Raw genomic sequence first — 17604 nt, 5'->3', positions numbered from 1 at the left:
GGAAATCTACCTTTCCTTTTATTCACAGCATCTTGAGTTGAACTGGTGGCTTATGTGTTGTTGTTTTCAATTACTGCAGGATTACTATCATTTTCAGTTGGTGTAGGATTGTTATCCTCCTCAATTTTGGTTTCAGGAACTTGAGTCTCTTCATTGTTGTCACCCATCTACGAAAAAAAAACATATCCATTAAAAATATAAAGATTGATACAACAATTGGAAGGTACAATATTTTTTACTATTTAATGATCTAACTTACTACAATCAATGTATTTTATTTATATGTAATTGGATTAAACAACAAGAAAAGAATTAGTTATAGATGATAAAAAAAAAAATTCAATATGAACATGTTGATATTAAATATATCATAACTAGCAATAGAGATGTGCTTTTTTATTCTCTTAAAATGAAAAGAACTTCACTCGAAGGCTTGCTACATGACATGCATGCATATGCCTTGTGGTGTTGATTATAGAGAACAAAGTCAACAATAGAAAATTATCAAAGAGAGAACCTTATTGACCTTTTGCACATGAACTTGACTTGAAAGAAATCTTAAACAGAGAACCTTGATGTGCAGTCGCTCAAAGAATTCGAGAGGATATCATCTTTTTGTAATATGAACAAAACTCATAACCCAAATTCACAAATGACCTACTTAACGCCTAAAAGTATATAAGCCATGTTGTAGCCATGCCATATGACTATGGGTTGTCAATCCAACACCCCCCTCGTGACAAGCATGGGATTTCAGTCTACCCAATGATAATTGAGCAAAAAAACCAAAAAAACCAAAAAAATTTCAACAATGCGTCGGTCCCACGGTTTTTTCATTTTCATTCCTTTCCGGTGCCTAGCTAATTAGAGACTAGCTTCAAGGGGTCACGAAAGAAAACAACAGCCATATGAAGACGACGGAAAGCAAACGCCCATGACAATTGAAACTTTAAAAACAAAACAAAAAACAAAAAACAAAAAAAGTGATGCAAAACGAGGACTTCTCAAGAGGTTACCTATTCTAGTACTACTCTCTTCCAAACCCTCTTAACTTCAGAGTTCTGATGGGATCCGGTGCATGTGAGTTGGTATGATCTCATATGTTACCTTATAACGAAAAGTATATAAGCCATGTTGTAGCCATGCCATATGACCATGGGTTACCTATCTAACATCCCCCCCTCCCCCCGCGCATGACATGAAATGTTGTCACGTATAATGGCATGGGCTTTCAGGACTTGCTTGTCGCCACCCCTACCTTGCGCCACGTGCAGGCATGCCAATCAGCCAGTTCCAATCGGCTATGGGGCTTACCCAAAGATAATTGAACAAAAAAATCAACAACAAAAAAACCAAAAATTTCAACAATGCATAGGGATGCAACATGAAGACTTCTCATGGGGTCACCCATCATAGTACAACTCTCGCCTAAACTCGCTTAACTTCATAGTTTTGATGAGATTCGGTGCATGTAAGTTGGTATAATGACATTTGTTAGCTTATAACGCATAAAGGTATATAGGCCATGTCTGATCCATGCCATATGACCATGGGTTGCCTATCCAACATCCCCCGCGTGATATGTCATGGGTTGTCAGACATTGCCATCGCCACCCCAACCTTGCGCCACACGCATTGCCTGCCAATCTGCTTGTTCCAATATGCTTTAAAGAGTAAAGCCGTGTGGCTATACTCCTTAAATTTAATAAATTTGAATATTTAAATAGTATAGCCGCACGTGTTTTTAGCTCATACGATAATTATGCTAATGGAAATTCATGCAGACATTATTGTAGTAAGATAGATTACTGAGCGTAAATTGTGATAAAGTTCATAAAACTTTTGCTTTCTTTTTCTTACAAGCTTTTCTGTTAATTTTGTAGAAATCAAGACGTCGCTTTGACAAAGCTATACATGGTTATGATCAGGTATTGTAGATCTCCATGACAATTTTCTAAGGAAGTATAGTCACACTCAAATACTTTAGGAAGCAAGAGATCCCTCAAATAAGCTTATTTAAGGGACAACCTTGTAGAGCCCATTTTGTATTGTATTTTACTAATCCAAACTGTCTATTTTGTAGATATTCATTCAAAGATTATCTCTACAAAAAAATAACTTGAATCTAATATAATTAGACCACTCAATTGAAATATTGAAATTTCAGTACTTTCTTGAAGCTTTATGTTCATTAATTTTTTATGACACAATTGAATGTCGAAATGGTTTCCGATTTGTCAAATTTTTTGCTAGGATGATCTATGGATGTAGAGTTAAAAAATAAATGGTTTGAATTATTGAAATTTTTTTTTTCGTAAGAGACCCTAAATGGTGTCCCTCAAATAAAATTATTTGAGAGATCATTGAATAGAAGGGGACTATATATATAGTTAAAGAGTATTGCCGTGCGACTATACTCTTTAAATATAATAAATTCAAATATTTAAATAGTATAGCAGCACGGCTATACTCTTTGAATATAATAAATTATAATTAAATAGGATAGCCACACGACTGTACTCCTTAAATATAATAAATTTGAACACTGAAATAGTATAGTCGCGCGGCTATACTCCTTAAATTTATTAAATTTGACTATTTAAATAGGTGCGGTATTACCTTTTAAATATAATAAATAAGAATATTAAATAGCATAGCCGCCTTGCTATACTTTTTAATTATAATAAATTGAATTATTTTAAGAGTATAGCTGGGCGGCGATACTATTTTAAATATAATAAATTTGAATATTTAACGAGTATAGCCATGCGACTATACTCCTTAAATATAATAAATTCAAATATTTAAATAGTCTAGCCGCACGGCTATACCCTTTAAATATAATAAATTCAATTATTTAAAGAGTATATCCACCTGATTAAAATACTCCTTAAATATAATAAATTTGAATATTTACATATGAGGTTCAATAATTCCCAGAGATAAGAAATACAAAATATAGAATTAAGAGTAACATTATACGGGAATTTGTTTTTGTTTTTATTTATCTATTTTCTAAATATTTTGGTGGGAAAATTATGGATTACACGTAGAGCACGTGTGATAAAATTTATGGCAGTTGATTAGCAAGATGCAAAGGTAATTCTCTGTTTCTTTTTTTAGCTCATACGATAATTACACTAATGGAAATTCGTACATGCATTGTGGTATTAAGATAGATGACTAAGCGTAAATTGTGATAAAGTTCAAAAAACTTTTGCTTTCTTTTTCTTACAAGCTTTTCTCTTAATTTTGACGGAATCCCGACGTTGCTTTGACAAAGCTATACATGATTATGATCAAGTATTGTAGATCTCCATGAAAATTTTCTATGGAAGTATAGTCACACTCAAATACTTAAGGAAGGAATTATCTATATGTATATATATCAAGAGTATTGCCGTAGCGGCTGTACTCTTTAAATATAATAAATTCAAATATTTAAATAATCAGTCCCGATCTCTTGGACCACAGGAGTCTAAGAGATTGTGGTCACCCACCGTTGGATATTAATCCAATGGTTCAAAATGATATATATATAAATGCAATATTGCATAAATGATTATTACCCGATTCAAGTCATAAATAAGTGAACCGTTGAATTTACATCCAACGGTGATTGACCATAAATCTCTTGGACTACAGGGGTCCAAGAGATCAGGACTGTTTAAATAATATACATACGCGGCTATACTTTCTAAATATAATAAATTTGAATATTTAAAGAGTAACGCCACATGGCTATTCTCCTTCAATATAATAAATTTGAATATTTAAATAGTATAGCCACACGGTATTACTTTTTAAATATAATAAATTACAATATTAAATAGTATAGCTGCCTTACTATTCGATTATTTAAAGAGTATAGCCGTATTGTTTAAATATAATAAATTCAAATACTATACTCCTTAAATATAATAAATTCGATTATTTAAAGAGTATAGCCGTATTGCAAACAACCCAGTTCAACATGACAGAACTAAACATGTTGAAGTGGACCGACACTTTATCAAGGAAAAGATTGTTGGAAAGTTGATTGATATCCCGTTTGTGAAATCTCAAGAACAACTAACAGATGTATTGACGCATGCAGTATCAACAAAGGTGTCTCATGACTCACTTGACAAGTTGGACATATGAGATATCTACGCACCAATAAAGGTGATTGATATCCCTTTTGTATAGATATCTTATAATTTGGAATATTTACTTTCCTTGTTTTACTCTATTAGGGTTTACACCATTGTACTATCAATACCTTTTTTTGGAGAATTGAATAAATACAACAAACCATTCAATCCTAAATTTCCTTTTAACTTAAAATAATAATGAAAAGTCAATGGGGTCTAGCCAAATAAAAAAGGGTATTGACTTGTAGAACAGTAGTCTCAAATTCAAGCTAGTGGTGACTATGAGATTTCAGGGGCCCTTTAAAAAAATTAGTAATATGGCCTCCTAAAACAAATTATTGAACAAAAATATATAAAAAGAATTGGACCATATATATTAATAGCAGATTTAAAACTACTCATCAATATATATATTTTAAATATTATAAAGGATTATCAAACAAATTATTCAACAAGGAACATAAAATAAAAAACACTTGTTTCATCAAATTAGTAATTATAATTAACCCAAAAAAAAAAAATACTATGGTCGCTGGATTTAGTATTGATGAAGATAGACCAAAAAGGTTTGGAGAAAATGACATTAACCGCTTGAAATTCTATCCATGTTGATATGGAATTGATATAATCATTTATGATTAGACCAAATAACCTTGTGTTTTGATGAAACACTATTAATCAAAATGGCCAAACGATGTTCAATTCAATCCATCATTTTTATGAATATTTCTTGAAGAATGACCTTAATACGAATAATTATAATATAACATTGCAAAAAAAAGAAAAAAAAGGAAAATATAAGAAAATAAGTTGTAAAGAGAAAATAGCTAGCATTCTCATAATTAAAAATTTGTTTAAGGTAATATATAATGCTAAATTATGCGTCCAACAACAGAAAAAGAAAAAGGCAAGTTATCTTTGACTTTATAAATGTACAAATGCATGATACTTATGTAGCACACATAACATGTCCCAGTCCAAAGGTCCCAAACCAAGGTCCACAACACACAAGTTTGCGGCAGTATTTGCAAAGAGTCGCAGCAAACAAGTGGCAAACGGCGCCGTTTCCTTCAGAAACCTGTCTCCTCCCTCCGACTTCCGAGAGTTTTGATTACACAATGTCGCTAAGCAATCATGTATTGGCACGCACCCTCACTTTTTCACGCGCCACAATTATATACTTGATCATTAAAGAAAAAAAAGTTTTTTATTTTCAATTTTCAATTTTTGGGCTAAAACTTAACTATACTAGATACATGGTAGAGCTATTCTGAGATAATAACTCATTGTGATGTGTTTTAACTTTCTAACATGTTAATACAATTTTTCAACATGGCAAATATATAATAGGCTTCGAATACCGCCACGATACATCCCGTTACATGTAAATTTTTCTCGATAGACATAGCCTTAGAAATAAATAAATTTAAGGTAAAAAGAGAAGGTAAAGAAAAATAAAAATAGACAGAAGGGGAAAGACAAAGAAAGCAAAGGCTCTTGGTGTTGGGCTTCCTTGTGCTGCACAGAAATAAAATACAAAAGAAATTATAGAGCAACAAGAGAAGAGAGGCAGTGTGCGTAAAATCGAATCAATACGATTACTCGCCGTCTAAACCCGTTGCAGGCAATCAATACTCAGCACTGATCGGTCCGCCCAATCCCACCGTCGATCTCAGAACCTGATCGTCGTGTTCAAGGGAAAGAGTTTTAACATAAATGAATTCAGTTAATTTTTATTTGATATTTTTGGGGATTTATTTCATAGAGGGCCTGTGAAATTTCCACTGTAAGAGCCGGTTATCGGAGATTTGGTTTCTGGGTTTTGTTGGGTTTTGTGAAAGCTTTGGTGGGTCGGCGAGCGTTTTCTGGGAATTGGACTGATGCTGGACTTTAGAGAAGGTTGTTGTGGAAGGAGTTAGGGTTAGGGTTTTAGGGTTAGGGAGGGGTAGGGTTAGGGTTTGATGGGGTTGGAGATGGAGGAGAATAATACTGAGCTTGAAGAAGGCGAGGCTTCTTGCTATTACAAGGATGACGAGGAAAACGTTGACCCGGACAACGATCTCTCTTACATTGTAAGGGCATCTTTGTGTCATTGATTCAATTAAGTTTGAATTTTTCGTCGGAATTTTGCTTAACAGCTTTGGAGTTAATTAACAATGGTCATCTTAACAATGTTCTTAAGACTGAGTTTCTATTTTGTTTGATATATCTGTAAATTAAATACAATGGTGGATTGTAACTGCTTGTTTTCGTTTCCAAGAACATATAAGAATAACAAAGAAATTGAGTTAAAACAGGAATCTTAGACTTGCAGACAACTGTTTGGCTTGGTGAAGTAGAACTTTTGATCACTTGGAAAGTAAACAAATACGAAACGCAATAACTAAGATTCTTAAAACTCTTGCTTTAGTTTGTGCTGTATTCCAATGGGGCGTAATATGCAAAAGGCTTTGGAAACTACCAGTGAAGTTTCTGGATATTTTGCTGGTTTTGGAAACAATGTAGATTATTTTCTGATATAAGTATAGGAAAAGTGCACATTCCTGGCCGAATGTTGAATAATTGATTATGCAACAACATTGTTGTAGTAAACTTCTGGAGGCGTTCTGTAGCTATCATTTATGTACAATAAATTCTGGTATTCAGAGTTTTTAAGTTCATTTTTTGTCTTTTCTTTTTTGATACTTCATAGATTATTGATGATTATCTGGTTGTTGATCCAAGGAAAACAAAAGTGAATTTGAACTCAATACTTGTTTTGTTCAGTGTCTGATAGAACAAAGTATTTAATCCCCCCTATAAATTTCCAAATCCTGAGCAGCTGAATTGAGTTCAGTGTGCCAAATGTTTCTCTGAACAATGAAAGTTAATAACTTTCTGTTTTTATTTCCTCATTTTTGTTTTCTTGGCTATCAATTTTACCATTCACGAAAATAAAATAAAAATTCCAGGACAGTCTCAAGACTCAACCTTATTGGTTGCCAATTATGTTGATAAAATAAGCAGTAAATTGATATCAGTATCCCAAAACAAGTTCACATCATTGGCTTCTTTTAAAAAAAAAGAAAAGAAAAGTTGAAGTGGGATTTTCTTCTTTTACGCTATATGTGCCTAGCAAAACCTGTTGTTGCTGTCAATTACAGAAATTTTGGTTATTGTTCATATTTCTGATCTCATGTATGTAATGACACTACCTTCTGATTTTTGCAAGGATGAGAGACTTCAACATGCTCTGGGCCATTTCCAGAAGGATTTTGAGGGCGGGGCTTTTGCTGAGAGTCTGGGTAAGTGACATACATGAAAGTAATAGATCACAGAGTGAAGCTAAGTTCATCTTTGTACTTGAAAATTTAGTTGTTAATAGCTCATCAGGTATATTGACTTTATTGTTCTGTCAGGGCCAAAATATGGTGGATATGGCTCATTTTTACCATCCTATGAAAGGTCTTCTGCCGTTTGGTCTCATCCAAAGACACCGCAGAAAAGCTACAACACATCAAGATCTCCTAAAAGTTCAATGGAGGTATATTGAAAAAAATTTCTTCGTATTTGTTATTTGGTAGGAAGGAGTATATTTTAGTTGAGCACTGTGGGTTATGTGACCATACAGGGTGCTACTCAGAATTTGAAAGCTTCATCAAGTGCACCCCCAACTGCGAGGCTTGGTACTGCTAACAGTGCTCAGTTGTCACATAATTCAAGAGTCCCCCATCGGGACATTTCAGTTAAACAGGATTCATGTGTGCCATCTACTCAAGTAGCTGAGAGGTGTTCCTTGAAAGATGAAACTTTAAACAAACCTGGCAATCCAACTGATCTAAGGACACTGAAGGTTCGAATCAAAATGAACTCTGATAACACAACTCAGAAGAATGTAGCAATTTATAGTGGTCTTGGGCTTAACTCCCCATCTTCATCCTTGGAGAACAGCCCTGAGGAAAGTGGAGATATGCCACCTCCATCTCAAGTGACTGTGGACGAGTCTCCCACTAACATTATTCAGGTAAGGTCAGATGTTTTAGTGCAGTTCCTCTTTCTGTAGATGGACTATGATCTGGTTGCATTCATGGGCAATTTTTTGTTTTTTTTTGTTTTTTGGTTGTTGTAACAGGTTATGACTTCTTTCCCTGTTCCTGGAGATGCGTTGATATCACCACTTCATGACAGTCTTCTTTGCTTAATAAGAAAGAGAAAGGTGCCTTCATCTAAGGGTCATCAAGAACATTCTTCTTTGTCTGTAGAGGAGTCAGTTTCCACACGGGGCAGTAGGAAAGTGTCAAAGGAGACGAAAATTAAAGTAGCAGGGAAAGGTGAAAGTTTGGTTAAGTTGAAGCTTGAGAATGGTATCAAGAATAGCACGAGAATTCTTATGAAAAAGAAATCAGAAACTGAGACCCTAGAAGGCAAGGAGCTTCTGCCCAATGACTTGAGAGCAACACCTTTGTCCAACTTAGTATGTGATGTTGGTGACCCTCCGAAAGGGATTGGTAGGACATCAGAAGCTTCGAGGGAAGCCAATGAGAATGAAGTGAAAGGAAGATTTTCTTCCTCTGAATTAATGAAGGAAGAATCGTTGGAGTCGATATCTGGTCAGGGATGTGTCAAGAATGAGAAGCAAAATTCTAGGTATGGTTCAGCGGAAAAGGTTTGGGAACAGAAGGATGTTCCAGTTCATCTCAGGGATGATGGCAAGTGCAAGGGTTACAAAACTTCAGCCCCACAACATGATACTGATGTATCCAAAGTCAAGGAAGAGCCAGACCTGCACAGACACAATGCTGGAAAGAAATGTACATCACATGAGCAAGAAAAAACTAATGTTCCTGGTAAGAGGGCAAAGCTATCATTAGAGGGCAGGATTAAGTCAAAGGAAAATCAAAGCAATGAAAAGCCACCTACTGTCTCAACAAAGGAAAGCTTGGGGTTTGAAATGGGTGTAGTACCAAAAGATGAATTGAGTGGTGGTCATGGTGTTCCTCCTTCTGGGAGAAAAATTCGTAAGTTAAAGTCGCAGAAGGATAAGGTCATAGATAATCAAAGAGATTCATTTGGGGGCAAAAGTTTGGAACAAAGGAATAAAATGGATCTAGCAGAAAGACCTGCTGATGATATTGAAGTAAAATGGAAGGCATGTTTGGATAAACCAAAGGAAAAATTGAGTGGTAAAAAGATTGATAATAGGTTAGTTTCAATAGATGCTCCTCATTCGTGCCAACCTACAATGGAAAATGGACTTGCTTCAGAGGTCGTACCTGCAGCTGCAGCTGCAGCTCCTATTGTTATAGAAGAAAATTGGGTATGTTGTGATAAGTGTCAGAAGTGGCGGCTTCTACCCTTTGGTACCAAGCCAGAGCAACTCCCTGAGAAATGGTTGTGTAGCATGCTAAATTGGCTGTAAGCTTCCTTTTCATTCTTGGGTTTGAGCATTATACAACTGCTCTATCACATTTATTGATTTATGGTTGCGGCCAGACCCTAACTTGAATATTTAATAATGTATTGCTTGCCTTTTCTCTCTCATCTCTCTCTCTCTCTCTCTCTCTCTCTCTCTCTCTCTCTCTCTCTCTTACACACACACATTTAAGTCTTTGGGTTTATGTGTAAATAATCAAATAATAACATTTACATACGTGTGCGTGTGTATTGGTGCCTTTTCACTGTGGTATTGAGTATTGACACTGTCCTGTAGGCCTGGGATGAACCGATGTGACATCAGTGAAGAGGAAACTACAAAAGCACTCAATGCATTGTACCAACCATCTTCAGAAAGTCTAAACAAGCTGCAGGCTCATGCTAATGGAACAGCATCTGCAGTACCTGCAGTCGATGTCTTAAACCTTGATCAGAATCACCAGAAGCTCAGTTCTCATGCCATGTCTAATCAAGGGAAAAAGAAACATGGTTTAAAGGAAATACCCAATACAGGTAGTGGTAGTGGTCTCTTGAACCCTACAAAGAACCACCTTCAAGAAGCTGTGAAAAGTATAAGCTCAAAGGACATAAACCGGCCTCCTTTAGAATCAAATCCGATGAAGAAATCTGGTTCTCGACAGATGAGCAAGCTGCAAAACTTGGGAATGGAAAAAGGCACAACTAAGCAGAAGGAGAAGGACACAAGTGGAGGTATGTAATTCATTATGAAGTTTCCATTTCCTAACACCATAACACATTTGTGTAAAATTAGGTAACTTGTGCCTGTATTTATTTATTTGGGTTGTTATATATCTGCAGGTGACGCCAAGAAAGTAAGATTGAAATACAATGGGGCTGATCAATATACTTGTGGAGCTTCAAAGAAACTCAAGAGAGAAGAGACGTGGCATGGTGATAAAAATCGGAATGCTCATATTGACCTTGGGGAGGCTGGTGTTGGTTCAAGTACTGGTTTGCTGACCCAGATACGTGGTCAGGACGTCAAATACAATGACCTCTGTTATTCTGAAGCTACAAAGGATGTAGTGAAGGACATAGCACAAGTTTCTGCAAAGAAACTGCGAGACCAAACTCAGGTGTCATGCCCTGGTGGGTCTTTGGACGTGAGAAAATGCAGTAGAGGCGATAGTTCCATGAAGAAAAGGAAAATGAGAGACTGGCAGGATACTCAGAATAATGTGGAGACATTTCAAAATTTTGCGCATGAAGGGAAGGTATATAGCAAGGAGGAAAGTAGTGAAAGTGGATATCGGAAGGAAAAGAAGTCGAGGATTTTAAAGACTGATGGTAAAGAGTCCAGTACTAGTAATGGAGATGATAAATCAAACAGAAAAAACAGAGTGACCCAAATTGTTATGTCAGGCACAAAGGTTCATTCAATTGATGCTATGGAAAAGGATAGGAGTATTGTGAAAGACCAGCAACCTGGGAAACATAGTAAACAGAATGCATCTCAACAAACATTGGATGGTGTAAATTCATTAAAAAGGGATTTGGGGTCTGTTTCCTTGGCTGCCACTTCAAGCTCTTCGAAGGTTTCAGGTTCCCATAAAACTAGAGTTAACTTTGAAGAAGTAAAAGGCTCACCTGTGGAATCAGTTTCATCATCTCCTTTGAGGACCTCCCATTCAGACAGGCTTACTTCATCTAGGGGAGATGCTTTCGGGAAAGATGATGCTGTTTATGGTGATTTCCCTCCATCAAATATTCCCAAAAGATTTTGGGATGGGGATGAAACTGGTAATATTGATAAATTTATGACTACCCGGAAGAAGAAGATTTCCTGCAGTACTCGTCCTGAATCTCATAAATTTTCATCAGTAGGCTGCCATGATATAGATGCTAATGGTGAATTCAGTGTCAAAGCCAAACCTTCTTCTGAAGTTTGGGGTAGCCATTTGCTTAGTGGTAATGATAGTTTGGAACCACATGGTCAGTGCCTCAGTAATCAGCATGGCATGGATCGTTGCCACGATGATGATAGAGAGAACAAGAAGCAAACCGAAGTTGCAGTTTGCGTGCAGAAATCTGGCAAGGGTTCCTGTTTGCAGTCAAAGGACAATGTTAGAAGCTGCACTTCTGATTTAGATAGGAACAAGGTGAAAGTTTCTGATCCAGTGAATGATCACTCGAAGAAGAGTCAAAGATATGAGCCTGAGATTGAACGCAATCATCAGGCATTTGTTCTTGGAAAAGGGAATAATGTTAGACACAATCTTCCTAAAAAGTGTAGCACTAAGTCGGTCAAGGTCAAGGATGATAACTATCATGTTAGTCGGGGAGATAATGCAGGAAATGGGTCAAGTGACAGTGGAGTGGAAACTCAACTGAGACGAAAAGAATATGATGTGTCAGATGTGAAGTTTAGCGCTACACAGAGCCCTAATAGGAAGGGTGCCCGACAGAACTTGATTCAGAATCATGGGGACAGTCAGATTCAAAATGACCCAAGAAGCGGGAAACCACAATTGTTTTCACATTGCCAAGGTGAAAGGAAAGAAGAAACACCATCTCTTTGCTCCCGACCTGTTGCAGGGTCCGAGAGAGAAGTGGTGTTTCAGGGGCTTCCAGTCAATGCCACTGTCAATGGTGATGAATCGAAGTCAGTAAAACTGTCTGGGACTTCGGCTAACAAGAATGGAATTAATTGCAATTTGGTACACTTCATGCCTGATCAACAGAGAGCAACAGATGTCAGTTTGTCAAGTCCTGTGAGAAGCTCCTCTGGCCAGACTGCTAGTAATTCCCTAAAAGAAGCTAAAAGGCTCAGAGACTATGCTGATTATCTTAAGGTTTCTTCTTGTTCTTATTTGGCTTTTAGCTTATCTTTACAGGATTAATACGATGTTGTTTTTCTGTTCTCTTAATCCATACTATGGTTTTGTAGGACTCTGGGTTTGATTTCGAAAGTAGTGAGGCTTACTTCCAAGCTGCTCTGAAGTTTCTCCAAGGAGCCGTGCTTTTAGAAAGTTGCAGTAGTGAGAATGGCAAACATGGAGATATGACTCAGTTGCAAGTGTACAGTACTACAGCTAAACTTTGCGAGTAAGTTAAATGCCCTAAGTTTAAGAAACATAGTTGTTTCTCATTCTAATACTGTAATTAGATTGTCGAAACTCTTCTCCTTGATTGAGTTGACTTTAATACTAACTTGTTGGGTTTTGAGTTTTAAGAAAATATTAACACTGAAGAGGGTCCATTTACTCATAAGTTTGACTCTAGTAGATGCTTCTTCAAATCTGTGAGGTACACAAAGCATGCTTACTCCACTGTTGGAGTTTTTTCTTTTGATCAGAGCTCAAGCGACCTTTGTTAATCCATGCTTGGCCTTGTTTGGTACTCCATTTTCTAAGCCAAACCCAAGCAACTTGTATACGGCTTTTCTTGCATCGGCCCATTTTTGTCCCTATTTTCAGTGTTTTAATCTTGTTTATAAAAGAGATCTAACAGCTCAGGATTGCGTCCTTAGATCCTTACTAGAGCTAAGTATAACAATGTTTTAAAAGGCCTGTGTTGAGGCATGCCTCAGTGCGAGGCATTCGAAAAATGCAGTGAAGCGTCCAAAGCAGGGCACAATGCAATTGAGGCGTGGCGGAGGCACACTGGAGGCACGCCGGAGGCACATGGCGCTGCGTTTTAGGGTTTTGTTCCCCTTTTTTATTTTAGAAAAAGGTTTCCAGGGCCAAAACAACGTCATTTTGACTCAATTTTTAAAAACTCTCCTCTCGCAGACTGAAGCATGAGTTTCTCTCCCCTCTTTGCTGTGCGCGACTTCTTCCCCCTAAATTATCCCTAAAACCCCTAAAAATTTTGTATCACCCATATAGTTATAGATTTCGGCATATTCAAGGGAATTTTGCACCAGTTCCATATCACCCCTAAATTTAAGTTTGGTGGATCTTGTTGAAATAATGTTTTTTGCTTGATTGGTATAGAATTTTGGTTAAATGACAAACCTTAGTTGTTGAATTATTTGTTTTTCATTATATATAATATATATTTATATTTATTATAATATTTCTAAGCATGAAAGGCTCACGCCCCAACGTGGTGAGGCGCCATAAAACGCTTTGAAGTATATATATCTCTTAGGGTGCTTAAATAAAGTTCTTAAACGAGGTCTTGCTTATTAGCTTTTAAAGCAAAAATGGACTTTTGAGATGTATTGCATGCAACAAGCCTCTCAATTATCCATATCTGATCTAACGATTGAGAAACAAGTTAGACTTAAGAAGTAGAGGGTTTCTCTATAGACACACGCATATATGGATGTGTCTAACAAGGACTGAGACTGTCTCAGTCATTACACTCGGCTGCTTATATATGATCTAATAGTTGAGATGCAAGCCCTTATTAAATTTGACCATGTGCATATGGATATGTGTATTTCTAATATATAATAGATACATTCGGCTTATTTTTATGAGTTTCATATTAGTTCTTCATTATTTATTTGACTTGTCAATAGCCCAATTAGCTATCTTTTAATTTGGATATGGTTTCTTTTAACTTTATGTAATATGTAATAACTTTACTTAATATGTAACGTACTATACTGTTTTGAAGTTTTCATTTCTTCGTTGCTATACCCGTGCCTGGCTCTGTGCTGAACCTTTTGAATTCACAGATTATGTGCCCATGAATATGAAACCCGCAACGAAGTGGCTTCCGCTGCCCTGGCCTATAAATGCATGGAGGTGGCATACATGAGGGTGGTTTACTGTAAACATTCTAGTACAAACGGAGATCGGCATGAGTTGCAAGCTACTCTCAATATAGCTCCTCCAGGTAATGGAGCAGGTTATGAATATATTCAGGATTCCTGGCTGATTTATGTGATGATCTTTTGATTTTGTTTCCAAGTTTCATTTCTGTTCTTTCCTTAGGAGATGCTTGCGATTTGAAGTTGTATTTGTTCTAGTTTAAACATCGATATTTCCAAACAATCATGTAGTTCCTCTTGCTTTTCGCTGAGAATGGAATACCGAGCAACTCACACTTTTTTTCTCTTTTAAAACCCTTTACTGTTTAGGTGAGTCTCCATCGTCTTCTGCATCAGATGTGGATAACTTGAACAACCAAGTGATAGCAGAAAAGGCTGTATTGTCCAAGGGTACTGGTTCTCATGTTTCTGGACCCCATGTTGTTGTTGCTCGAAACCGCCCGAATTTTGTCAGGCTGCTTGACTTTGTAAGTTGATTTGATCTTGCACTCAGTCTCTATATGAATATTGTTAACTTCCTAAAGAATTGTTCTTTCAAGGTATTAAATTCACTTATTCAGGACTAAGGAGTCAGTACTATGAATCATGGATATATACTGGATAAAAGTGTCAGTGTCGAGAAATCTGAATGAGAATTGCCAGCTACTGGCTAGTGCATGTTGTCCTAGATTAGCCATTGTTTGTTATTGGAGTTTCAGCGGACAAAAGACCTTTTAATGCATGAAAGCCTCCAAGTTGACCCTTTTTTTTCTTTTAAAAAAAAACATACAAGCCTCTTGAGTGACTTGCAATTATCATGAAAATTATTTTCAGGTATATGAACTTTCTTTCTGGACAGCCAATTTAATGCAGGTCTATGACTTTTAGTTGGTTGGCTTTTGATGCTCATACTGGATTTCTTTTGCTTCCATTTTTTACATGGTTAGTTGGATTATGAAGTCATAGGCATCTCATGTAGGACCAGTAAGATATTGACGCACAGATGATTGTCTGACATAGTTTTACCAGGGTGTTACAAGAGGGTAAGATTAGTATGTATTATTTTGCAGACACAGGATGTAAATTTTGCAATGGAAGCGACAAGAAAGTCCCAGAATGCTTTTGCAGTTGCGTGCGCAACCCTGGAAGATGCACATAAGAATGATTGTATTTGTTCTATTAAGAGGGTCATTGATTTCAGCTTCCAAGATTTAGAGGAACTCATCCGTCTGGTTAAGCTTGCAATGGAGGCCATAAGTCGATCCAAATTTGGTGGTGCTAGAAACTAAGTCAACCCTGTATATATTGGACATTTTTATGGTTTCTCTCCTAAGCAGGCAGGATGCCCACGTGGACTGTCACTTGAAATCTGCAAAGAGGCGAGTCACTGACAGTTCATTGCCCTTCTGTACATGTGTACAAAGTGAGATTGATTAGCAAATTTTGTAATGTATTTTTTTTGCAAGTTAACTCTATTCTTGACGTGGATAAGGGCACAGCATGCTCACCCATAGTTTTCATGGATTGGGAAAAAGAGGAAATGAATTAATTGTTCGCCAGCACAACTCAGAGATTATGTAATAGTTAAGTTATTTTTGTTTTTTGGCTCCTGTGATTCGGAGCTTGAGGGTAAAAAAGAAAAAAAATATCTATAGAGATTGGATGATACTCTTAGGCAACCATTTTGAGGAGGTTGACTACTGATATAGTGGTCACTGGTCAATGCTCTATCAAGCATTTTCTGTTTTGTTGCTATTTATTAAAATTTTGATGGAATGGAAACCAAATTCTTGGACAAGGTTGCCTTTATATTTGTAGGAAAATCATCAAGCTTAAGCTTTCTGTGTATAGATTGTGCCAGCTTTCCAAGGATGTGAAATTTAATCTTCAGGTACGTAATCTTTTACTTCACCATCTATAGGCAATAATGGAGGAAATCTCTTTCCCATAATAAACTTTTCAGTATGTTGAGTTTACCATGGGATTTTTTATGTTAGTGTAGGTGACCGTGATAATTAAAGAGCTTCGGTTGTTTTACTTGGGCTCTGAGCAGTTGCTGAGAAGTTCAGACTTGTGACCTACATGGAATACGCACTCTAGGGCCGTCATTGCATGTGAGTTCAAGTATATACTTGCTATTTAATTTTCAGTAAGAAGATTTATATGCTGTGTTCATAAACCATAACTGCAATTCACTTATTTGGTCCTAGTGTTGGTCAGATTGGTTTGCTTATTGGGTGGCAGTATTTTGGACAGTTTAGTTATACATGCAGTAACTGAGTGCAAATGCTCAATTGTTTTCCAGGCACTCTAGTGATTGGTTTTCATACTGTTTTTTCACTGATATTTCATGCAGTGTCATTCGTTGATTTTAGAAGCTTGTATTGTGCTAATATATGCCATTTGATTGTTTGAGTTATCATTGTTATATTTATAATGAGGGAATGAGGTTCTGGTGAATATGTTTCATGATGTTGTAGATCTTATGTATGTTGGTAACTCTTATGGCTGCTTTACATTGAATTTCAGTGCACAACAATTTTTAACAATAGGTTTTAAGGCAGCTTGCCTCGAGGAGGGTGATCATATACACCGCTTTCACTAATCACTCGCCCGTAATTCAATGGTGGTGCTCTCTCTCTCTCTCTGATTTTGTGTCCGATTATATACAGCCAGTTCGTTATGCTAAAAGTAGCAAGTCCTTTTAAGTAAGTTTTTTTTTTGGGGTGGGGCCGTGGGTTTTGGGGTGGGGCCGTGGGGAGTGGTGTTTTACTTTACTGTCATTTGAAAATGCCCATTTTTATTTTGCTCTGTAGGTTTAATACACCAGTCTTACCAGATAGGCAAATAGTTAGTTGATTTCAGTTTTGCCTTGAAATGATAAGACATCCTTTTTAAGATGATTATTATTGTTGTTAAATTTGTTCTTTTATCATGGGGAAGCAGGATATTTTCCAATGGATCATACAGGTATTGAAGCGGTGTTATTGTGATGATTTTGATCAATGAAAGCGGTATCTTGGTTGGTTTAGGAAGGAGGATATGGGTGCTTTGACTTCGTTGCAGGCAGCAGCATTTGCTTGTTATTGACATAACGTATTTTCTGTACACTTTTGCTTTTTTGTTTTTATTCCAATATTCAATGTTCTTTTCAGTGCGGGCTGAATAAAAAGCATATGCTGAGTTGCCTCCAGAATTCTGTGCAATATGTATCATTCATGAACAATAATGATTAAAGTAATAATAGAGCTATCAGGCTTTCTTTAACCTTCGAGTTATTTGTTCTTATCATTGTTCATTTAATTATGTACCCGCATTGTCTTTTACGAAGATTTT

General features: G+C 36.5%; 1 protein-coding gene and 1 pseudogene across 8 annotated transcripts; one reads left to right on the top strand and one right to left on the bottom strand.

Annotated features, from left to right (window-relative positions):
• Nucleotides 1-983: 983 nt before the first annotated feature.
• LOC117616838 lies at nucleotides 984-1102 on the bottom strand (annotated as a pseudogene).
• Nucleotides 1103-5640: 4538 nt separating this feature from the next.
• On the top strand, nucleotides 5641-17535 carry LOC117628849. Of its 8 annotated transcripts, none has more exons than XM_034361427.1 (14): nucleotides 5641-6205; nucleotides 7345-7417; nucleotides 7532-7656; nucleotides 7744-8136; nucleotides 8245-9527; nucleotides 9823-10256; nucleotides 10365-12358; nucleotides 12454-12611; nucleotides 14194-14354; nucleotides 14599-14756; nucleotides 15339-16159; nucleotides 16271-16382; nucleotides 16798-16894; nucleotides 17215-17535. In XM_034361427.1, the coding sequence occupies exons 1-11, from the start codon at nucleotides 6095-6097 to the stop codon at nucleotides 15555-15557; spliced, it is 5109 nt and encodes a 1702-aa protein (XP_034217318.1). In that variant the 5' UTR covers nucleotides 5641-6094; the 3' UTR covers nucleotides 15558-16159; nucleotides 16271-16382; nucleotides 16798-16894; nucleotides 17215-17535. The 8 variants fall into 8 exon arrangements, with proteins under 8 accessions (XP_034217318.1, XP_034217298.1, XP_034217320.1 ...); XM_034361407.1 differs by having other exon boundaries at nucleotides 16798-16976; XM_034361429.1 differs by lacking the exon at nucleotides 16798-16894.
• Nucleotides 17536-17604: the final 69 nt, after the last annotated feature.

The sequence above is a fragment of the Prunus dulcis genome, chromosome 1 (genome assembly GCF_902201215.1).
Source record: "Prunus dulcis chromosome 1, ALMONDv2, whole genome shotgun sequence".
Lineage (NCBI taxonomy): Eukaryota > Viridiplantae > Streptophyta > Magnoliopsida > Rosales > Rosaceae > Prunus > Prunus dulcis.
This window is presented reverse-complemented; position numbering and strand designations above follow the sequence as displayed.